This window comes from Lithobates pipiens, unplaced genomic scaffold (assembly GCF_037356315.1).
Source record: "Lithobates pipiens isolate NorthernLeopardFrog02 unplaced genomic scaffold, aLitPip1_a1.2 Scaffold_27, whole genome shotgun sequence".
Classification (NCBI taxonomy): domain Eukaryota; kingdom Metazoa; phylum Chordata; class Amphibia; order Anura; family Ranidae; genus Lithobates; species Lithobates pipiens.
The window spans coordinates 79323008-79348631 of NW_027507788.1; the positions used below are offsets into that span (position 1 = coordinate 79323008).

General features: G+C 41.5%; 1 protein-coding gene across 1 annotated transcript in view; it reads left to right on the top strand.

Annotated features, from left to right (window-relative positions):
• POLD1 (DNA polymerase delta 1, catalytic subunit) overlaps positions 1–25298 on the top strand; it is a 360607-nt gene extending 335309 nt beyond the window's left edge. Inside the window, exon 27 of the mRNA XM_077457111.1 lies at positions 24774–25298. Coding sequence (XP_077313237.1) covers positions 24774–24870 — 97 coding nt within the window. The 3' untranslated portion in view covers positions 24871–25298. The remainder of the gene's footprint in view (positions 1–24773) is intronic.
• Positions 25299–25624: the final 326 nt, after the last annotated feature.

Sequence of the window (25624 nt, forward strand, 5' to 3'; positions counted from 1 at the left end):
CTGAGGGACAAAAGTGTCCCTGGTTTTGTCTTCAGGAGCTTGCAGTACGGTGGACTTCCCTCCTTTCCAACCAGTGGGTCTGCGAACTGGTTTCATCAGGCTACAAGATAGTTTTTCTTGTCCGCCAAACAGATTTTTTTCCCTCCAACCGCCATCTTCTTCCGGCTTGTCGGGAGGCCCTGTTTGGGGCAGTACAGGACCTGCTGCTGCGCGGGGTGATAGTACCGGTACAGACGCCAGAAAGGTTTCAGACATGGTACTCCAATCTTTAGTCCCAAAGAAGGAAGGGGTCCGTCCAGTCCTGGATCTCAAGGCCATCAACTGCTTTGTGTAGGTGCAAAGGTTCCGAATGGAATTGGTTAGTTCCGTGGTCGCTGCACTGCATCAAGGGGATTTCTTGGTGTCTTTGAACATCAAGGATGCATACTTGAATGTCCCCACATGCGTCAGGCGTCAGAGTTTTCTGCAATTTGCGGTCGGGAACGAGCACTACCAATTTGTAGCTCTCCCCTTTGGCCTAGCGACGGCGCCAAGGGTCTTCACCAAGGTGCTAGCCCCATTCTGAGCATAGAAAACTGGCAAGCGGACTACCTCAGTCAGGGGAATGGTCGCTGCATCCGGAAGTATTTTGGCTCATTTGCCTGAGGTGGGGCACGCCAGATAGGAATCTCTTGGCTCAATCGAAAGGTACAGAAGTTTGTGGCCAGGTCAAGAGATCCCTGAGTGGACTCGTCAGATGTATTGGTGGCTCCATGGGGGCATTATCGGCTGATTTATGCCTTCCCCCCCTCTCGGACTCCTACCTCGTCTGCTATGCGGAGTGGAGGCCGAGGGGATTCCAGTGATTCTGATTGCCCCCAGATTGGCCTCAACTTGGTACGCGGGTGTTCCTTGGCATATGCCGATGCGGGAGGACCTTCTGTCACAAGGTCCAATATTTCATCCTGCTTTACCGTCGCTGGTTTTAACGGTATAGCTGTTGAAAGCCAGGTGCTAAAGGACTGAATACTGTCTGCTTCGGTAATCTCCACTATGCTGAGGGCGCGGAAGTCCTCCTCTTTGAAAGATTTATCATCGTATGTGAAAGGCCTACATCTCCATGTGTGAGGAGATGTGTTGGCATCCGCGTACATATTCAGTTTCTAGGATCCTGCTGTTTTTGCAGCAAGTAGGGGATCAGAAACTTGCATTAAGCACCATTATGGGGCAGATATCAGTTTTGGCTGTCTTTATCAGCGACCTTTGGTGACTCATTCATTGGTGAGTACGTTTTGTTCAGGGGGTTCGACATGTGGCCCCTCCGGTAAGACCACCGCTGCCTCTGTGGGATTTGAATCAGGTGCTCTCGATGCTTCAGAAACCGCCGTTTGAAAATAATAGGGAGTTTCCCTTATTGACACTCTCTCAGAAAGTAGTCTTTCTAGTGGCTATTGCATCTGCAAAGCAGGTTTCTGAGTTGGCAGCCTTGTCATGCAAGTCTCCCTACTTGATCCTCCACAAGGATAAGGCGGTGCTGTGCCCGCAGCCTTAGTTTCTTCCAAAGGTTGTTTCGGCCTTTCATCTAAATGAGGACACTGTGCTTCCATCCTTATGTCCTTGGCTGTCTCATTCCAAAGAGGTTGCTTTGCATTCTTTGGACATGGCCCGGGCTCTGTGGTTTATCTGTCAGCTACGGCTCCTTTTCGGAGGTCGGACTCCCTGTTTGTATCGGTGGCTGGTCCGAAGAAGGACCTGGCGGTCTCGTCAGCCACCATTTCTAGGTGTATCAGACAGATCATGCTTCAGGCTTATGCCATAAGGGGGCGAGCGCCCCCCTTTCCTGTCACGGCACATTCTACCAGGGCAATTGATGCCTCCTGGGCTTTCTGACATCAAGCGTCCGTCTTCCAGGTGTGTAAGGCGGCGACCTGGTTGTCCGTTCACACTTTCACTAAATTTTACAAGGTTGACGTGAGCGCATCTTTGGATGCATGCTTCGGCCGCAAGGTTTTGCAGGCGGCCATTTAAAGTTGCAACTCCTCTGAGGAGTTTTTTGTTATGGGTGGAGTTCATTTTCTTTCTGTTCCCACCCCTCGTTTTTGACACTGCTTGGGGATGTCCTTAAGGTCAAGATGAAAGATGCTGTGTCCGTCAATGAACGAAAGAGAAAATAGGATTTTTGTACTCACTGTAAAATCATTTTCTCTGAAGTTCATTGACGGACACAGAACGCACCCCTCCTATTTATGTTTGTACTGCTTTTTGTCAAGCTGAACTGCTGATAGCAGAGTGAGGGGTTATAGCCAGTAGGATCGCCCCCTGGGCGGTACTGTACAGCTTTTCTGTTCTTGTTATACATCAATTAACTTCAGAGAAGAGGATTTTACAGTGAGTACAAAAATCCTATTTTACCTCCCCAAACTTTGTGTGAACGAGCCCTAAGGGTGCCACTGCTGGAATACAACTAAGGGATTATTCACAAGTGCTGCAGGCACTGCCGATTCTCTGAAAAGCGATCCGAGTGTATTTGACAGGTAGTGAGGCGGTAGATCTGTTGCTTCCTCGCCACCTGATTTAAACCAAGACTGTCGTGCAATGCATGTGATTTTGACACAATAGTACATTAATTAGATGTTTATATCAGGTGTGAGGAAGTGAGACACCGTGCTCGGTGATCTTTTGACTTCTCTAATGTTGTTCATGGAGATCTCCACATCTTTAAGGTTGCCTATCCCTGCTATATGATATAAGGTCTCTTAAGTTCATAATGGATGACAGGCTACTGTCATTTAGGGCTGCAACTAACGATTATTTTCATAATCGATTAGTTGGCCAATTTATTGTTTTGATTATTTGGTTAATAACCTTTAAAAAAAAAAAAGTAATTTTGCTGCAATTTGCATTTTTACATATTTTGTTGGCCAATTTTTTGTTGAGCAGAAAAAAAAACACATTGTGTTTATTACATGCTTTTCTGCAGCTTCTCCATTGAAGTATATTGAACCAAAAAAACAAAATGGCACCATTTTGCGTTAAAAAAAAGTCCTTGTCTTTTGCAAATACGCAGCAGCTGAAAAAATCATGGATGTGAACATGTCCCATAGGAAACCATATAAATGAACTGTAGTGTGTTTCTGCAAAAAAACACAGAGGTGTGATGACCCAGGCCTGAGATGTTTGGTAACATAATGGGGTTAAAAAAACTAAACTTAGTACAAAAAGAGCAAATAATCGTTACTGTAAGGGGTTCATTTGTTACTATGGGGCAGTGAAAGTAATATTTACGGTAGTGATTTGCTCTTTTTGTACTATAAAGGGCAAATTTTTTTTTTAACCCCATTATGTTAGTGGCCGATTAATCGATTATGAAAATAGCAATCGATTAATTTCATAATTGATTAGTTGTTTCGGCCCTACTGTCATTACACCTGGGCCTCAACTGTTATAGAGGCAGTTTGTACCACCCTAAAGCTTAAGGACCAGACCAGTGTGTGCTATGCATGCCCTTTGGAAGAAAGTTTCTTTGAAATTCCACTAGGGCTGTTCTTAGTCTAGGTTCGGTTAGAGGCCCTAAGACTGCCAACACCTTTCTAGTACATCTGCTGTTTCCGATAGTCCTTTATGGGTGAGGGGAGAACACTGTCCCGCTATTTACTCCTCCCAAGTGGCTAGCCGCCCTGTGCCCGTTTGAGGAGAACTTTGTTAAAAAGAGAACCACTCCGTTTCTGGATCTGGTAGTCAACTGCCTTAAGCAGTTGACTATCCCTGTGGAGGATGTGCCTGTTAGAAGCTACTGTAGATTCTTTCCAAAACATTGCCTTCTCCAAAAGTCCCTGCCTTTCAACAATCATCTAATCCCTTGCTTGCTGAGTGTTTGGAGCTCTTTTCTGCAGCCCTAAGTTACTGTGCAGACAGTTTGCTAGATGTCTCCCATTTAATTTCTTGTTTAACTGCTTCCCGACCAACTGCAGCAGATTGGCTCCCCTGCGTGAGCCGTTGTAGCTAGACGTCGGCTCGCGGGGTCGGGATAGCATGCTCACAGCGGGTGTGCCGATGTTCGTGGTAGACTGTCGCGATGACTGTCGGTCACGAGCGATCGTGACCAGGAGAAACAGAACAGGGACGAGTGTGTGTAAACAGACACTTCCTTGTTCTGTTCTGAAAGGAGCGACAGATCGTGTGTTCCTTTTAGCTAGGAACCACGATCCATCACTTCCGCTAGTCAGTCGCCTCCCCCTTCAGTTAGAATCATCTCCCAGGGAACACACTTAACCCCTAGATCGGGCCCAAGTGTTAAACCATTCACTGCCAGTGACATTTTTACAGTAATCAATGCATTTTTATTTCATTGGTCGCTTAATGCCAATGGTCCCAAAAATGTGTCAAAATTGTCCGATATCCTTAATGTCGCAGTCACGATAAAAATTGACGCCATTAAAATGCAATTAATCTATCCCCTATTTTGTAAAAAATATATATGTAGCGCTATATACAAAATAACAATGCGTGGATCTGTATACAAATTAAACTTATACAAAAAGAAAAAAAAAGTTCATATGATTTCTATTAATCTATACCTCAAAAAAATATATTTCAATATCAATGTGTGTTGATGCTTATTAGTATATATACAACAATAAGTAAATCGCCAATGTGTGTAGAATAACACGCTAAAGGATTAAACACAAAAGTCCTTTATAGAAATAAAGTCCCAAATATAGAGTGAAGGTTTTGAGAAAGCAATCCAAGCATAAAGTCCCAAATATAGAGTGAAGGTTTTGAGAAAGCAATCCAAATATGAATCTGCCGAACCACCACCCAAGTGACGATACCACTACCTTGATAGATCTAGGCTTACTGGATGGTATTGACCCAAATGAACTTATATTCTAAGGGCCATGCGTGCTTATCGCTCTGGTTGGGGAGAACACACTTCCCAGATCACAAGTTGGTCAACCTCAATGTGGAACATGCCTTCCTCCAACTCCTAGACATACTTGATCCTTTCCACTTAAAAGAGCTCTCCTCTGCTGCCACTTCCAGCCATGTCTTCTCTCTACTTCCTCCCGACTCACCATCTCTCAATTTTGAGGGAATATCTGGCCAATTTTTAAACATCTGTAAAATTGTTCTTTGGGTGCAATGTTGAGATGGCAGGCCAGGTGTTTTATGGGGGGTGAGTTAATGGACATACTATGTGACTTGGTCTTGTCCTTCCCCCAGTAAGCTATTTCTGTATGTGACGTTTATCCTTGCACTTCCACCTCTATATAGATAATTTAAATGTCCAAGTCTTTACTGCTCTTAAGATTTTGTTATAGCCCAAGGATGGTCAGATTGGTTCTCCATATCCGATCATCTTCTAAAGATAATAGCCAGCTTAAATGTGACAATGGAAAATAGTCTGCATTTGGATCAGGCAATAATCTAATAATCACCTGCAGTCATTAGTGGCAAAGGTTCATTGAAAGAAAGCTTCAATCAGTCACTATTGTATTCATATTCCAGCACCAAAAGTTTCTGCAGCATGCCTTTTTGACCCAGCTTCCTGGTACCTAAGGACTTTTTGTTCAGGGATCTAGCAGCCACTGCAGATGTGTGGGGGCATTAAATGTAAATCTGACCCCCTCTACTGTCCACAGCCATTATTTGTTATAAGGTACTCTTCAGTCCACAAATCTGTGCCTAATGTTCACACTAATAGACTGTTGACCTTGTAAGTAAATACAAGTATCTATCACACCTGTTGGTTACTGATAACAGCACAGACTGGGCAGAGTCAGACACTGTGATTATGTTTCATCTGGTCCCTGTGAGATGTTCATACATCATCAGCTGGTAAACTGTACTCGCATATACACGATCCCTACAAATTCCCAAGGGAAAAACAAACTGGAGGTAATCCAGCATCCTGATTCCTTGCTCCGCTCACCAGCTGCCAGGGGTGGGTTCAGCATACACAAGAGTACACCTCCCAAAGATCTCTTATCACTGAACCTGAGCTGATTACAGAAGGAAAGTAGCAGCCAGGGAGAGAAAACTGAATCATGGTCCCTGGGCACTGATGGCAGGTGCTCAGTGCATACAACGGTTAATGCGGTGCCCCATGTTCAGCTCGGTACAAAGGTCTATGAGAAAAGCAGCAAAGACTGTCAGCCTGATGCTTTATGGCACATTTGTGTTCTTTTTACTCCACTTCAAATTTATAACGTTCATAAATTTTCCTACGCAAAAGGAGGGTTGAAGGGGAATGCAATTTTCCTTTATTTTCCAAGATAGCAGAGGAATGTCAGTTGGTGCTAATGTGTAACCTTTGCTTGTGATTTCTTCTTTAAACTTGTACTTCAGTTTAACATGTGAAAAGTACTGCCTACGTTTACTCATTATTAATTAGAAAGCACTTATTTTCCTATCAATTGAGGGACACATTAGGCCTTTCAATATAGAGTTACACTGCCACCCACAGGAGGATAACCCCTCCTACTCCCACCTCCTTATTTCTCTGATGGACTTTTTTTCTTCAGCTCATCTGAGAAAAGTCTGACCTGTTTACCAGCTTTATCTTTTTTCAAGATTCATGCTACATTGCTGCTTGAGCCTGACTTTAGGGGGTACCCGGACCCCACTATACTGAATGTTATAGGGCTAGTCTGGAATATAACCTTTTAGCACTGAGTGCTTGTGGCACTTTGCAAACATCGCATACTCATAAACGTTAGCCATGGAACACTTTGCAGGTCTGACGCAATTTCCTCAGCACTTGCCATGTCTCCGAAGATTCACTTTGTTAGAAGGCAGTTCGGGCCAGGCAATGGAGCTGCTTCGTTATGGCTCCAACGTTCACAGATTGCTCTCATACTGGCATTGGGATATGACAGGACTGCAACTGATACTACAAATGAACTTCAAAATGATTACTACCTTTTACTTGTGATATCCCCTTCAATTTTGGGTTCCATAATTACAAAGAATGAATAACAAGTTATTCTGTGTAATTAAGGAACCCAAAATGGAAGTTGATATCACAAGTAATATAGTGATTATTTTGAAGTTTATTAGTGTCAGTTGTGGTCTTGTCATATCCAGTTGCCTGTATGAGACCAATCCACCCTCATCGCCCCAGTATAGTAATCCTTCCCTTATTGATCAGAGCTGGCTTGAGAAAGAGGATACCCCTCAAAACACATTACCACCCACTCTCTACATGAAATATCAGTCAATCAGGAGAGCATACAGCAGTGGAAAACGCTGCTTCGGGTCAGTGGAGTGAGCAGGTTCTGCTGACCAGCTTTACAATGTCTATTCTGCTTTGCTATCATTCACCAAACCAAGTATGCTTCTGTGCAGCATTAATCTTTATAGATAAATAAGAAAGTGAATATAAATCTACAACTCCAAATTGTCAAATCAATATCACCTTGTGGCGCTAAACTTGTGCAAACAGTAACTTCATAAATTCTGCCCCTCGCCCTGTATTTTGTATTTCTCACACAAAAATATATAGAGCCAAATGTATAAAGCCAAATATATAAAATGCAGTTGAAAAATATATACAGTTCTTTATAGGATATGTGTAAATAACAAACTAACTGTGATTATCCCAAAAATTTACATTCTTTAAAAAAAAATATATATATATATATATATATATATATATATATATATATATATATATATAAAATATGGTAAACAAATATATACACTTTGAAATATTTGTGAATGACAAACCGAATGTGATTGTCCCTAAACCACAAAATGCGAATGTGAATATTCTTTAAAAATAAAAACAAAAGTCCATAAGAAGAAGAAAAGACCGTTAAATCAAAAGATACCGTTGTATCAAGGATATTTGCTAGATAGCCACGACCCCGACATGTTTCGTCATAGGACTTAATCATGGGATTGGCTATCTGGCTCCCAGTTCCGCCTTTTATTGTAATGGCAACCATCCCATAATAACAGTGAAGTTACTCACGCCCACATTTCCACAGGCTAGCCAGATAGCCAATGATTAAGTCCTATGACGAAACATGTTGGGGCGTGGCTATCTGGCAACTATCTTTGATACACTGAGCACTGTAACCGAGGCGGAAGGGTGTGTGTAACATGAGGAGAGAGTGTGACGCTGGGTTTAAACTGCGAGCTCTGCTGTGAGTTACCAAACAGCAGAAGGAAGGGTGAGAGACAGTATCTGTGCTGCTAATCTGACCAGTATCCACTGTGACCACCAATGCCTTGGAGTAAAGTGCGCTGTTGCTAAGGATTGTAGTGATTTTGAAGTGCTTTCGTTCAAGATGTGTTCATGTGAGTGCATTAATGAGTGGCTTTTAAGTTTGGAATTAAAGATTTTTTACAGTGTTGCACTATGGGAGGACTCTTTTTTTCTCTCTGAGGTGTTTTGAGGGATAGCCTTATTGAAGCCTGAAAGGAGAAAATACAGTGACTGAGTGCTGAACATCCACTATCTTCATCTAAGTGATCTAACGCCTTTTGAGCTTGGCACGAGAGTGCTGGGCGCTGTAGCTGGTGAGTGCTCCATTAAGGGAGGTCACTGACACTGCTGGTGTGGTGAAGGCTTTATTATTACTTTATGGACACTGATAAAAACTGCACATGAAAAGGATTTAACGGTCTTTTCTTCTTCTTATGGACTTTTGTTTCTATTTTTAACCACTTGGGATCCGCGCTATTGCAAAATGACGGCAATAGCGCGGACCCACATTTTCGGCACTACGTCTATTGACGTAGTCCCGGTTACGAGCGGCCTGCGCGCCCCCTGAGGGGCGCGCGCGGCGCGCTCTGTGATCGGCGAGTCCGTGAGACTCGCCTGATCACCGATCCGTGTAAGGGGTCGATCCCGACCCCTTATCACGTGATCAGCTGTCAGCCAATGACAGCTGATCATGTGATAAAACGGAGCCGGTAATCGGCTAGTATTCCTCCTCGCGCTGACAGCGCGAGGAGAAAAAAAAAAAGCCGATCGCCGGCGGCCGTGTTCGGGACATCAGTCCCGATCACGGCCAGCAATTTAAACGGACACCTGCCCCCTGCCAGTGCCCACCTGCCACCCGCAGTGCCATCCTGAAATAAAGTAAGTGCCCCCCTGTCAGTGCCACCCAGCAGTGCCCATAGTGCCCACAGTGCCACCCACAGTGCCACCCAGCAGTGCCACCCACAGTGCCACCCAAAATCTGCCTCAAAGGTGCTGCACCCCAGTGCCGCCCATCAGTGCCCAGCAGTGCCGCCCATCAGTGCCCAGCAGTGCCGCCAATCAGTGCCCAGCAGTGCCACCTATCAGAGCCACCTATCAGTGCCACCTATCAGTGCCCATCAGTCCCATCTATCTGTGGTACCTATCAGTGCCCATCCGTGCCACTTATCCGTGCCACCCATCCGTGCCATCTTATCTGTGCCCATCTGTGCCCATCGGTGCCGCCTTATCTGTGCCTATTAGTGCCGCCTTAACTATGCCTATCAGTGCCCACCAGTGCAGCCTATCAGTGCCCACCAATGCAGCCCATCAGTGCCCACCAATGCAGCCCATCAGTGCCCACCAATGCAGCCTATCAGTGCCGCCTAATCAGCGCACTTCAATGAAGGAGAAAAATGACCCGTTTGCAAAATTTTATAACAAACTATTAAAACATGATTTTTTTTTTTTTTTTTTTGCATCTTTTTTTGTTTAGCAAAAAATAAAACTCCGAGCTGTAACTAAATACCACCAAAAGAAAGCTCTATTTGTGGGAAAAAAATGATAAAAAATTCATTTGGGTACAGTGTTGTATGACCGCGTAATTGTCACTCAAAGTGCATCAGCGCTGAAAGCTGAAAATTGGTCTGGGACTGAGGGGGGTTTAAGTGCCCAGTAAGCAAGTGGTTAAAGAATATTCACATTCGCATTTTGTGGTTTAGGGACAATCACATTCGGTTTGTCATTCACAAATATTTCAAAGTGTATATATTTGTTTACCATATTTTATATATATATATATATATATATATATATATATATATATATATATATATATATATATATATATATATATATATATATATATATTTTTTTAAAGAATGTAAATTTTTGGGATAATCAGTTAGTTTGTTATTTACACATATCCTATAAAGAACTGTATATATTTTTCAACTGCATTTTATATATTTGGCTTTATACATTTGGCTCTAAATATTTTTGTGTGAGAAATACAAAATACAGGGTGAGGGGCAGAATTTATGAAGTTACTGTTTGCACAAGTTTAGCGCCACAAGGTGATATTGATTTGACAATTTGGAGTTGTAGATTTATGTTCACTTTCTTATTTATCTAGTTATACATATAAGTGGCGCTTGGGGAGGGTGGGTGCTGGCGCGGTGATGATACACTCAGTTGGTGAGTTTTGAGGTGTGTATTGGATTTGGAATCGGCATTAATCTTTGCCAGATACCAGTTTCTTGAACATGAATGTACGATTGTTAATAAAATGATACAATGCACTCCTGTTTATCTGCTTCCACAAACTTAGCGGCCAAAGATTCTCCCTGACTCTATTTGATGCAGAGTCTCTCCAGTCTCTGACAGATAAACTTTCTGTCTTCTGCCTTAAAGGATATTTTCACTTTTCGTAACATGGTACATGTTACACCTCTATTCATGGTTTAACATGTTAATCTTGCAGCAGCCCCCCCCCCCCCCCCCCCATTAAAATGACAAGCAAGATGTGGTCTTCTCCCTGCACTCGCTGTCACAATTTAAAAAAAACGCATTCATTCACAGAGTTCTGTAAATGTGAGAACTGCAAGTGCCCTCAGCCTTTCTTGGCTTATAGTTCTCAACTACCAGGGTAGCATTGAGCACTCTAGATAGTTCATTGATAATTCCGGTCAGTGTGTAACTGCTTGCTCATATCAGTAGATCACGAGTGCAATGCTTTGCAAGCACCTAGTAAAAATTTATTTTCTTTTTTTTACCGCCAGTGGACTTATCCTGTAACTTCCAAACTGATAGAGACCAGTTTGGCTCTTATTGATGCAATACACACCACCCTAAAACTTGAGTAATGTAACCACTACAAACATTGTCCCCAGCCCACGATCCTTTAGTGCTCCTAAGACTGCCAAGACCCTTCTGGTACACCAACTTGGCAATCTCCCTTATGAAGAATGGAAACATCCTGACAAGATGTTTATATCTTCCAAGTGCCTTCTAAAGTAAATAAAACTATTCTCAAGAAAGTTCACACCTGTTTGAGCACTGGGGCACTTTTTATTTCCACTAGAGTGATTGAACTTTCTTGAGAAGAGTTTCTATTTAAAATTGTTGCAGGATGGACTTGCGTTTATTGGAGCACTTTTTTTTTCTGATCATTGGAAAAGACAGTCCATTCCTTGGACAGGTCGAATTGCCTGGCACCAAAGATCAGGTTGTCCCTGGCTTGTTGGGTCAGGAAGGTAATTTCTTTCTGTTTTCTGGAAAATCCTCATGACCAATACCCAATTGTTAGGCTGGTCAAGAGCCCTGGGCACCTTGTCAGTGCAGGGTACTTGGACATTGGAGGAACCTCTTTTTAAGCAACATTCTAGAACTGTGGGCACTATTCTTGCTCCTGCATCGTGACTTCCTGGCTGGAAGGTCATCCAATCAAGATTCAATCAGACAACGCCACAGAAGTAGCATACATTGACCATCAGGGAGGGCAAGCAAACATGGCCATTTCCATCCCAGCTGTGGACAATTGACTGGCAGACTTCTTCAGTCTAAAGTGCCTTGATGCAGGAGAGTGGTTCCTGCACCCAAAAGTGATCAAGAACCTGTTTCATAGGTGGTGGGCTCCAGATGTGGACCTCCAGGTTCAACAGCAAACTGAACAGGTTTGTCTCCAGGTACAGGGATCTTCCAGCAGAAGCATTGGTTAATCTGGTAGCTCAGCACACTGCAAACTATGCTTTTTCTCCCCTATAATGCCTTCCTCTGCTTCGCAGGGTCAAGATGCAGAGTATTCTGATGATCCTCACAGCTCCAGATTGTACCACGTACTCTGACCTGTTGAAATTCCTGGTATATGCTCCATGGGCTTTTACAGTCTGCCCAGAGCTCCTGTCTTAAGGACTTATTTACCATCCAGCCTAATAGTCGCTGGCCTTAACTGTATGGCTGTTAAAGTCTAGGTTCTAAAGGACAGAAGCATTCCCAAATCTGTTATTCCCCTAGATCTTAAAATCTTGGAAGGCTATCTTCCAAGGTCTATAACTGCATTTAGAAGAGGGAATTCTCCATAGGCTGAATCCTTGCCTTATTACAGATAGATGTGGACTAGCATTTAAACTTTAGCACCAGCAAGGGTCGGGTTTCTAATACTTTTATCTTGGTTCGGAGAACGCTGACTTCCCGTTCTGTAATTAAGACCTTTATGTAGGATGTTTCCCATGTGGCTCCCCAGTAAGCCCTGTGTGGGATCTGAATTTGATTCTCTCAATGTTCCATAAACCACTTTTTTGAAGCTTTCATGGATATTTCCATTTCTGGTTTTGGATAAGGTGATGTTCAGGCACAGAACATCATTCATGCCTAGTAGTTTTCGGTCTGTCACTTCAACCAGGACATTGTTCTTCCTTCCCTCCATTCAGGCAATCACCCTCCATTGCCTGGATGTGGATAGTCACGAGTTCTGTTGTTTTGTGGGGATTTTAGCATTTTGTTTACTGTTGTGTGTTCCCCTAATTTTGACTGTTTGTTTTGGGCATCTCAACAATATAGGACTTCTATGTCCCTGGGTGGATAAGAAAGAAAATAGGATTTTTGTACCTAGAATAAGATCCTTTTCTTGAACAGATTTTTAAAATCATATTTTCATCTTTCCATCTATTAAATCTTCTGCCCCTGTTGTTTTAACTTTGGATAGTAAAACATTTTTTTCCTTTGCCAGGAAGAGAGGGGGGTGAGTCATAAGAGGGCTAATGAAAGCTGGAGGGGTGTGCGTGTGTAAATGCAGGAAGTGAACAGGCAGCAGCTTCAGCTGCCCACAGTTAAAATGGGTGCAGCCAGACTCAGTGGAGGGAGATTTCTGCACCATATTTGGCAAGTACCAAATCACAATATATATAAAATAATATGCAAAGTGGTTGGAGGGAAATTTCAGAATGTCAAAGATGTTTTTATTACAAATTATGTGAGCAGACTGCAGTTCCTCTTTAAGGAACAGACATACCACCCTATTATGTTTTTGATCATGTTTTTCGTAATGCTTTGCCACAAAACTGAGGCATGCTAGGAGATTAAAATGGAGTACAGAAACTCCTTGCTTTGTGCACTGGTATGCAGTCATGTTGGAACAGGAAGGGGCCATCCCCAAACTGTACCCACAAAGTTGGAAGCTGGAAATTGTACAAAATGTCTTGATATGCTGACATCTTAAGAGTTCCCTTCACTGGAACTAAGGGGCCAAGACCAACCCCTGAAAAACAACCTTGCATTATAATCCCACCTGCACCAAATGATTTGGACAAGTGCACAAGCAAGCTCCATAAAGACGGATGAGCGAATTTGGGGTGGAGAATCTTGACTGGCATGCACAGGGTCCTGACCTCACCCTGATAGAACACATTTGTGATGAATTAGAGTGGAGACTGTGAGCCAGGCCTTCTCGTTCAACTTTACTAGCTGACCTCACAAATGTGCTTCTGCAAGAATGGTCAAACATTTCCATAGTCACACTCTTAAACCTCGTTTACAGCATTCCCAGAAGAGTTGAAGCTGTTAAAGCTGCAAAGGGTGGACCAACTAAATATTGAACCCTACAGACTAAGACTGGGATGTCATTAAAGTTCATGAAATTTTCACCAGATGTCAATAACAACCCATGCAATCCATACATACAAAGAAACCAAAACAAATAAGTTCATAAAAGAAGTCATATGTAATAAAATGGAATGACACAGGTAAAAAGTATTGAAGAAAGGGAGGTGCAAAAAGGCATTCAATACCAAAACACTAGCTGAAATCTATCAGTAATTAGAAAGCTACCCTGCCCCTTGTCACTGCAAATTAATATCAGCTGGTTTAGTCTACTAATGGCCTATAAAAAAGGTGTCTCATTACCAAAGTGTCACACAAGAAACCTTTCAGGGGTAAAAGCAAAGCTCTCTCAAGATCTTAAAAACCTTTTTGTTGCAAAACATACTGATTGCATTGGTTACAGAAGGATTTCTGATTGCTTCGAATGAGCACTGTTGGGGCCATAATCTTGAAGTTGAAACATAATTTCACCATAAACCGGCCACTGCCAGTTGCTCCTTGCACGATTTCTGACGGAGGAGTGACAAGAATTTTCAGAAGAGTTGTCCAAGAGCCAAGGACAACTTGTGGTCAGAAAGACCTGGAATTAGCAAGTACAATTGTTTCAAAGAAAACAAAAAGTAATGCACTCAACTGCCATGGCCTGCATGCAGGCTCATCACGCAAGATTGCTGAAGAAAAAGCATGTTGAAGCTTATTTAACCACTACAGAGCCGCGCTATAGCCAAATGACGGCTACAGCGCGGACCTCCTTTGCCGGGACTACATCTATTGACGTCGTCCCGTGCACGAGCGGCGCGCTCTGTGATCGGCGAGTCTATGAGACTCGCCTGATCACAGATCCGAGCAAGGGGTCGATCCCGACCCCTTACCACGTGATCAGCTGTCAGCCAATGACAGCTGATCATGTGATACAACGGAGCCGGTAATCGGCTATTTTTCCTCCTCGCGCTGACAGCGCAAGGAGAAAAAAAAAAGAGCCGATCACCAGCGGCCGTGATCGGAACATCAGTCCCGATCACGGCCAGCTTACCAGTGCCCACCTGCCCCCTGCCAGTGCCACCTCAGGAATAAATAAGTGCCCCCGTCAGTGCCACCCATCAGTGCCCACAGTGCCACCCATCAGTGCCCACAATCTGCCTCAACAACGGTGCCACATATCCGTGCCCATCAGTGTCATCTACAAGTGCCCAGCAGTGCCACCTATCAGAGCCACCTATCAGTGCCCATCAGTCCCATCTATCAGTGGTACCTATCAGTGCCCCTTAGTGCCACCCATCCGTGCCATCTTATCTGTGCCCATCTTAGCCGCCTTATCTGTGCCCATCAGTACTGCCTTATCTGTGCCTATCGGTGCCACCTCATCTGTGCCTATTAGTGCCGCCTTAACTATACCTATCAGTGCCCACCAGTGCAGCCTATCAGTGCCGCCTCATCAGCGCACTTCAATGAGAGAGAGAAATATTACCTGTTTGCAAAATTTTATAACAAACTATTAAACATGATTTTTTTGTTTGTTTAGCAAAAAATAAAACTCCCAGCTGTAATTAAATGCCACCAAAAGAAAGCTCTATTTGTGGGGAAAAAAGATAAAAATTTCATTTGGGTACAGTGTTGTATGCCCGCGCAATTGTCATTCAAAGTGCATCAGCGCTGAAAGCTGAAAATTGGTCTGGGCAGGAGGGGGGTTTAAGTGCCCAGTAAGCAAGTGGTTAAAGCTTGTTGCACAACATTTAGACAAGCCTGTGAAATATTGGGAGAATATAGTGTGGTCAGGAGAGACCAAAATTGAATTGTATGGATGCCATAATACACTCCATGTTTGGAGGTCAAATGTCACTGCACATCACTCCACAAACACTATACCAACAGTGAAGTTTGGTGGTGGGAACATCATGGTGTGGGGCTGTTTTTCAGCATACGGTACTGGCAAACTATATCATTGAAGGAAAGATGAATGGAAAAATGTACCAAGCCATTCTTGATAAAAAAAAAACTAAATCTGCTGCCATCTACCAGGATGCTAAAGATGAAACTGGCGTGGACATTTATGTGAGATAATAATCCCAAATACCAAGCCAGGGATACTCTCAATTAGTTTCAAAGAAAATATAAAGCTGCTAGAATGGCCCAGCCAATCACCTGACTTGAATCCAATAGAAAATCTAAGGAAAGAACTAAACATCAGAGTTCATAGAAGAGGCCCATGGAACCTTCAAGATTTGAAGACTGCGTGGAAGAATGGGCCAAAATCACACCTTGCATGCAACTAGTTTCTCCATAGAGGAGGCATCTTGAAGCTGTCATTACATTTCAGTTAGCGTGGTCAATACTTTCCCTGTGTCGTTCATAACTTAATTTCTGAACTTATTTGTTTTGGTTTCTAATGTATGCATGGATTGCATGGGTTGATACCGACATGTGGTAAAAATGTCATGTCAATAGCACTTTTAGAAATCTATTTACCTAGAAAAATGGTGTCGTGTTCAATACTTAATTTACTACCAACTGTGTGTGTGTGTATATGTGTATGTATGTATGTGTGTGTGTGTGTGTGTGTGTGTGTGTGTATATATATATATATATATATATATATACTTTCAGAATCCACATTTTCTATGGGACACTATACTACAAAATACTCACACAAGTATCATTGATTGCCACCAAGATTTGTTAATTTGCACACACAAAAAGTATTTTTCCTAACAAATGCAATTAAGACCATGTTGCAGAAATGAATACACCCCAAGTGTAATGAAAGTCTTAGGAGCAAAGCTAAATTTTAGACAACAAAATCCTAATTAACAAAAATTCAACTACAGATCAGATATAATTACTCATTAACGTATTACTAATGTTCAGATAAAGGAACACCTGGGTAGCAGTGACCATAACATGATTTCATTTGATGTTAGCTGTAAGCAAAAATCACATACGGGAAAGATAAAAACACTAATTTCAAGAGAGCAAATTTTACAAGGATGAGGGCTGCTCTCCAGGACTTAGACTGGGAGGAAATACTGGCATCAATGGGCACAGAACAGAAATGGGAATTCTTCAAAAAGACTGTTTGTGATCTCACGGCAAAGTATATTCCCATGGGCAATACGTTTAAAAGGCTAAAAACAAAACCGATGTGGCTCACGGCCAAAGTTAAAAAAGCTATAAACTATAAAAAAAGAGCCTTTAAAAAATATAAAAATGAGGGAACGCTAGTGTCATTTAAATGTTACAAAGAATATAACAGAATATGTAAAAAGGAAATCAAGGACGCAAAAATTCAAAATGAAAGACAGATTGCAAAAGATAGTAGGACAAACCCCAAAAAACTCTTCAAATATATTAATAGTAAAAAGGTCAAGTCTGAGCATGTAGGCCCTTTACAAAATAATCTGGAGTGGGTGACTGGGGACAAAGAGAAGGCTGACTTATTAAATACTTTCTTCAGCTCTGTGTATACAAAGGAGCATGGGAGAGCTCATGTCTATAATGGAGGTTGTAGTGATGCAGCCCCAAATCCACAATGGCTCAAAAGTGATACGGTCCAGAAATATTTGGACAGAATTAAGGTGGATAAAGCACCTGGACCTGATGGCATCCATCCACGGATCCTAAAAGAATTGAGCTCTGTAATTTCAAAGCCATTGTATCTAATTTTTAGGGACTCATTAATGACAGGAATAGTACCACTGGATTGGCGCAGGGCCAATGTTGTGCCTATATTTAAAAAGGGAACAAAGTCTTTACCAAGTAACTATAGACCTGTTAGTTTAACTTCTATAGTTGGGAAGATACTGGAGGGATTAATAAAAGACCATAGACGAGTTCTTGCAGGAACAAAATATTTTAAGCAACAGACAGCATGGATTCATGAAAGACAGAAGTTGTCAGACAAACCTGATTTCTTTTTATGAGGTAGTAAGTAAAACGTTGGACAGAGGGGTGGCGGTGGACATGATATATTTGGTTTTTGCAAAAGCGTTCGATACAGTTCCGCACACACGGCTCATGTGTAAGGTAAAGTCTACAGGTTTGGAATTATCAATTTGTAAATGGATAGAAAACTGGCTAAAAGACAGAATTCAGAGAGTAGTGGTTAATGATTCTTACTCTGAATGGTCTAAGGTTATCAGTGGTGTACCCCAAGGTTCAGTGCTGGGACCTTTACGGGTCAAAAGTAACATTTCTGTCTTTGCAGATGACACCAAGTTATGCAGTGGAATAACCTCCTTACAGGATGTCTCCAATTTACAAGCCGACCTCAATGCTCTGTCTAATTGGGCGACTATGTGGCAGATGAGGTTTAATGTTGATAAATGTAAAGTTATGCACTTGGGGGCTAAGAATATGCATGCATCATACATGCTAGGGGGAGTACAACTGGGGGAATCCATAGTGGAGAAGGATCTGGGGGTTTTGGTAGATCATAAGCTCAATAATAGCATGCAATGCCAAGCTGCGGTTTCCAAAGCGAGCAAAGTCCTTTCCTGTATTAAGAGAGGTATGGACTCCAGAGAGAGAGATCTCATTTTGCCCCTGTTCAAATAATTAGTATGCCGTTCAGTTTTGGGCACCAGTTCTCAAAAAGGATATCGGGGAACTGGAGAAAGTGCAGAGAAGGGCAACCAAACTGATAAGAGGCACAGAGGAACTCGGTTATGAGGAAAGATTAGAAGAACTGAATTTATTCTCTCTTGATAAGAGGAGATTAAGGGGGGATATGATCAACATGTACAAATATATAAGGGGTCCATATAGTGAACTTGGTGTTGAGTTATTCACTTTACAGTCAACAAAGAGGACAAGGGGGCACTCTTTACGTCTAGAGGAAAAGAGATTTCATCTCCAAATACGGAAAGGTTTCTTCACAGTAAGAGCTGTAAAAATGTGGAATAGACTCCCTGCAGAGTTGGTTCTGGCCAGCTCAGTGGATTGCTTTAAGAAGGGCCTGGATTATTTCCTAAGTGTACATAATATAACTGGGTACTGACATTTATAGGTAAAGTTGATCCGGGGGAAAATCCAATTGCCTCTCGGGGGATCAGGAAGGAATTTTTTTCCCCTGCTTTAGCAAATTGGATCATGCTCTGCTGGGGTTTTTTGCCTTCCTCTGGATCAATTGTGGGAATAGAATTGGGTATATGGGATTGTATGATGATATTAATTTTTTTATTTTTTTATTTTTTATTTTTTTTGTGGTTGAACTTGATAGACGTGGGTCTTTTTTTCAACCTGACTAACTATGTAACCACTTCAGACGCTGAAGATTTGCCTGCTTAATAACGGGACTGTGTCGCTTTAACTGACAATTGCGTGATCGTGCAACGCTGTACCCAAACAAAATTGCTGTCCTTTTTTTTTCCCACAAATAGAGCTGTTTTTTGGTGGTATTTTATCAGGCTGTTTTTATTTTTTTGCGCTATAAACAAAAATAGACTGACAATTTTGAAAAGAAAACACAATATTTTGTACTATAATAAATATCCCCATTTTTTTTTTTTTTTAAAGCAATTTTTTTCCTCAGTTTAGGCAGATATGTATTCTTCTACATATTTTTGGTAATACAAATCTCAATAAGCCTATATTGATTGGTTTGCGCAAAAGTTATAGTGTCTAGAAACTAGGGGAAAGATGTATGGAATTTTTTCATTGATGGTATCATTAATTCACAGATCTACTGCTCTATATTGAAAGAGAAGATGCTACCATCACTCCATGCCCTTGGTGGTCGTGCACTTTTCCAACATGACAGTGATCCAAAACACACATCTAAAGTACCATATACACTTTCAGATTTTATACTGATTTTTGTCTTCAGATTTACCAAAACCATGTAGTGCTCCCCGCTGAAACCACCACCTGTGGAAGGGACTTCCACATCCTTTCCGCTCTTACAGTAAAGAACCCTCCTACATAGTTTAAGGTAAAACCTCTTTTCTTTTCATTTTAATGAGTGACCACGTGTCTTGTTAAACTCCTTTCCGCAAAAAAGTTTTAGCCCTATTGTGGGGTTACCAGTACAGTATTTATAAATTGAAATCATATCCCCTCTCAAGTGTCTCTTTTCCAGAGAGAATAAGTTCAGTGCTCGCAACCTTTCCTCATAACTAATATCCTCCAGACCCTTTATTAGCTTAGTTGCCATTTGTACTCTCTCTATTTCCAGTACATCCTTCCTGATGACTGGTGCCCAGAACTGGACAGCATACTCTAGGTGCGGCCGGACCAGAGTCTTGTAGAGCAGGAGAAGTTATCATTTTACCTCTTGAGTTGATCCCCTTTTTAATGCATGCCAATATTCTGTTTGCTTTGTTAGCAGCAGCTTGGTATTGCATGTCATTGCTGTGCCTATCATCTACTAGGTCCCCCAGGTCCTTTTCTATCCTAGATTTCCTCCAGAGGTTCTCCCCCCAGTATATAGATTGCATTCATATTTTTTTCCACCCAAATGCATTATTTTACATTTTTCTACATTAAACCTCATTTGCCATATAGTTGCACACCCCATTAATTTGTTCAGATCTTTTTTCAAGGTTTCCATATCCTGCGGAGAAGTTATTGCCCTGCTTAGCTTGGTATCATCCGCAAATACAGAGATTGAACAATTTACCCCATCCTTTAGGTCGTTTATGAATAAAATAAATAAGATTGGTCCCAGAACCCTGGGGGGACCCCACTACCCACCTCTGACCATTCTGAGTACTCCCCATTTTTCACCACCCTCTGAACTCACCCTTGTAACCAGTTTTCAATTCATGTACTCACCCTGTGGTCCATGCCAATGGACCTTATTTTGTACAGTAAACGTTCATGGGGAACTGTGTCAAATGCTTTTGCAAGATCTAGATACACCACGTCTACGAGCCTTCCTTTATCTAGATGGCAACTTGCCTCCTTATAGAAGGTTAATAGATGATGGTTTGGCAAAAACAATTCTTCATGAATCCATGCTGATTACTGCTAATGATACCGTACTAGTTACTAAAATCTTGTATATAGTCCCTTATCATCCCCTCCAAGAGCTTGCATACTATTGATGTTAGGCTAACCGGTCTGTAATTCCCAGGGATGGATCTTGGCCCTTTTTTAAATATTGGTGCTACATTGGCTTTTCTCCAATCGGCTATTACCATTCCCGTTAGTAGACTGTTCGTAAAAAATTAGGAACAATGGTCTGGCAATTACCTGACTGAGTTCCTTAAGGACCCTCGGGTGCAAGCCATCTGGTCCCGCTGACTTATTAATGTTGAGTTTTTCAAGTTTATTTCCAATTCTGTCCTCTATTAACCCTGGAGGTGTTTCCTGTGATGTCATAAGGATAAACACTGCAGTTTTGGTTACTGAAGCCCCCCCGATTCCCTCATGAAGACTGAGGAGAAGAATACATTTGATACCTTCGCCATCTTTCCATCCTTTGTAACCAGATGTCCTTCCTCATTCTTTACTGGGCCAATATGGTCAGTCCTCCATTTTTACTGTTTACGTACTTAGAGTGTTCTACCTTAGCCGCCCTAATTGAACCCTTACATTTCTTCTTGCATTCTTTATAAAGGATCCCTCAACCCTGTATTTTTTGACAGCCTTTTCCTTTGCTTTTATATTCATTTTTACATTGGAGTTAAGCCAGCCATCCAGGACTTTTGTTCGCTCTTTTAAATTTACTACCCAATGGGATGCATTGGCTAATGCCCTTATTTAATATGCTCTTAAAACAAACCCGTCTCTTCTCCATGTTGTGACTTGTTCCACTTGTCTTGAGACCTAAAAACATCTTTGATAAAAAAGCATGGTAAAGTTATTTCCTGGATATAAAAAATACAGTAATGTAAAATTAATAAAAAAAATACATTTGTAAATTGAGTTAAAGGATTGTGCTAAGAACTGTAATCGAGGGTATACTTTCGATTAGGGACAATAGATCTGGGGACAACCAGGGATTCTCTCACTTTAGATGGATTTTCTTTCACTCCCTGTTTTGACTGTAGACAGAAAGCAAAGGGGCATCTCTCCAGTGGGGCACAGATGAAAAATAAACCTTACAGGGGTTATAACCCCCTTACTCTATCCAAAATAAACAACAAAATGTTTTGCGTTAAGTTCTACTTTAACCAGTTCCGGACCGCCCACTGTGATTGGTCACAGTGGGAGCAAATCAGCGGGCCGCAATGGCCGCCAGCCTCCCGCGGCCGCTCTGGGGAATGACTGAACGGCAGTCTGCTGATGTAAACAAAGCAGACCACCGTCATGTCAGACAAGAACAGAGATCTGCGATTCCTGCTAATCAACACAGATTTCTCTGTTCCTGTAGTGAGTCCATCCCCCACACAGTAAGCACTCTTGGGGAACACATTTAACACTTTGCTGGCCCCTGGTGTTAACCCCTTCCCTGTCAGTGTCAATTATACAGTGTCTGTGCATTTTTTTTTTTTTTTTAAAGCACTGAATTGGTGTCACTGACCAATTTGTCGCCGCAAGGTCGCAGTCTCGCTAAAAATCTCTGATCCTTGTCATTGCTAGTTAAAAAAAAAAAAAAAATCCCTAAATCTATCCCAGGGTTTGTAGACACTATAACTTTTGCGCAAACCTATATACGCTAATTGGGTTTTTCGTTTTTTTACCAAAAATGTAGCAGAATACATATTGGCCTAAATTGATAAAGAAATGTATGTTTTTAAAAAAAAAAATTATTGGGTATGTTTTATAGCAGAAAGTAAAAAATATTGCTCTTTTTTCTTTATAGTACAAAAAATAAAAGCAGTGGGGATCAAATACCACCAAAGAAAGCTCTATTTGCGGGGAAAAAAGGACATCAATTATTTGGGTACAACTTTGCATGCCCACGCAATTGTCAGTTAAAGTAACGCAGTGCCATATCGCAAAAAATGGCCTGGCCGTTAAAGGGGTAAAACCTTCTGGGGCCGAAGTGGTTAAAAGAAATTGTCAAAACAAATAGTTGGGAAAGGAAGACCTTAATTGGAACTATTTAGGAGTTTAAAGCCAAACTCCAGCTCACACGTTATGATCAGTTACAGCAGTTTTTTTTTTTTTTTGGGATAAAGATTTTGCATGAATAAATAAAAGCCTGTCATTTAATCGCTCCTGCCAGTGTTAAGTGGTTTGTCTCATTCATGTAAACTGATACATTTTGGTAGAGAGCCTGTACTGTGAAAAACAGACAGTGTTTTAAAGCTTCAGATCTGTATTTCAAAGCAAATGTTTTTTGTTTTTTTTGCAATAACATGATGTAGGCTGGGTTTATGTTGACTGACAATAGCTTTCACTTTGTTCACAATATAAAAAGAAGGTTCTGCCAATCACAGGCTGTGTCAGGCCCTTCCAGCACTATAGCATGTGCATATGGATCAACCAATGAGTTCTGGAATAAAAATTAAGCACTGGGTAATTCATTTTTTCAGTCTCATCATGTAACATAAGTGTACTGTACTTTGACTTCAGTTCCACTTTAAATTTTAATGTACATTTGTACTCGGAGGAATAACAAGACTATGGAATTACACCAATGCAGACAACCTGAAAATAGTTATTTGTCATTCTGTCACTTAAATAGTTTGAGTCACTGTACAATCATACAGCAAGTAAGATCACTTTATTTGAATACTCGTTCTGGGTCAGTGACAGAAAATATAATGTAACATGGCAACTAGCATGCTCGCTCTCTGTGCACGTTTACTGTATTGTGTGGTTTGTGTAAGACTTATCTCGTAAGAGTATTTAAGGATGAGCTATTACACTGTAAGTAATAGCTTGTCCGAATATACTTTTAGGAGATATTTCATGGTACACAAATTCTGTAGAAAATGTAAAACAAAGTTTTCTTCACACGATTTGATTTCAAATGCTTTGTCAGGCAATGCCAGATCCCACTACATTCTAATTCCATGGGTGTCATTTGCAACTTTATTTAACTTTACAGATTTGCTCAACTGGACTGCTAAGCTAGAGCCATTTAAAACCTTGCCAGGGCCATAACTAGATATATAATGTTTGGACTGCACGTCAACTCTGCAAATTGCAATGAGCGAATGGAGCCATTTGACAAGTTGGTTGGTGGCACTATACAGGGATTACAACATACCTTTATTTTGTAAAGGTGAACATAAGGGAGGCATGCATACCTTTATTAAGGCTGCTTTCAGACTGATAATGGGTGCAGCACAGCATAGCCATGTGTATGGAGCAGGTTAGCTATGCTTTTCCATAGAGCTTATATTATGTCCGGCATGATTGGTGCGTTTTTAGAAAGCGCACCAAAACCGCAGAATGCAATATAACTTTATGGGAATGGGCAGCTAACCCGCTCCAAATGCGCATATTTGTCAGCACACCACAGATCATTGACTAGCATTCAAAATCTTTATTAAGCAACAGTCACATCACAGAGGGCATAGGGCAATGTTTTGGAACTATGCAGGACCACTTTGTCAGGCCTGTGATAAATGCAAAATATTTTGGACACTATTCGATGATCCATGGTGTGCTGGTGAAATATGTGCATTTGACCTGTGATGTCTCCAGTTCCAGCTGGTTGTTGCGTCAACACCTACTTCTCCTAAGCCTTATTCAGGAAAGTGTGCAATGGGAATATTTGACACTCCCTGCTAACCCGCTGCAGACACACAGGTACCCGTTGCACCCGTGGTCAAGTCGAGCTCCACCACATCAGTCTAAAAGGAGCCTTTTAGTGCTATATCAGATATTGTGTAATATTTTTTTCAGAATAGGATTTATTATCCTGTTACTGCACATGATAATAATTAGTTATGCATTTAGTTTGGATCCTAGAGCCCTCAATTTGACCAGCTTGAACTTATAGTTCTGACAGAGTGAAAAAAAAATCATGAGTTTGTTGGAAAATTTTACCACTTAATTTTCATTTCATTGTTAATAGATTAAAAAGTGTCCAGGGGATCCAGCTGATCAATGTTTGGGTTTGGCATTTCTATATAAACAACTCACCTTGACCTTTGTTTTTTCATTACAGTCGGGACTGCCCCATATTCTACATGAGAAAGAAGGTCCAAAAAGATCTAGATGACCAGGAGAAGCTGATCATTCGATTTGGCCCACCTGCGTGGTAACGGAAATCCCAAGAATAACAGGAATATACGGACTACTAGACTGGCTCTGGGACCACTGGAATCTATGGAAAATCTCCTGTTCTAAATTTTACAGTTGAGAAAACATAATTTCACAGAACAGAAGTTAAGGTCTAGTCCTGAATGCTGGCAAAATACTGTACATGGCCAGTAGACTAAACAGACTTCATTTTGGGTATTTTTACATATACTGGAGTAGGCAGCACCTCTGTACATTATGAAATGCCTCTTCCAGCTATTGCAGTGAAAAGTAAGGACAGTTATTCCTTTATTTGCTGTTGTTTTCAATGTTGAGCAACAGGGGACCCATGTTTTCCATGCAGTCTTTCATATCCTGAGCAGAGATTTATTTCAGTTCACATTTAGACTTTTGTAATGTTTTGTACTGGTATTAAAGTAATGGAAAATAATTCTAATTCTAAAGAGTGTTTTATTGGAGATAACAAGAATGCTAAGGTCTGGTTCACACCAGATTCAGTCCAGTGTTTTTTTTTATTCTGCATCAGAAACTAAGTGTTTAACATGGATTCCAATGGCTCTAGCTCACACAGTTGTAGTATGTTCCAGTGCAGTCAACAAAAGTAGAACATGTTGCATTTTTTCTATATGGAACACACACCAGAACACACATCTTCACTTGTCCTTAAGATGAAGAAAAAAAGGGGGGGGAAACACACTGTAACGCATCAAAAACGTACATGCAGAAAATCATCCAGAGCGCAAGAAATTGTGTAAA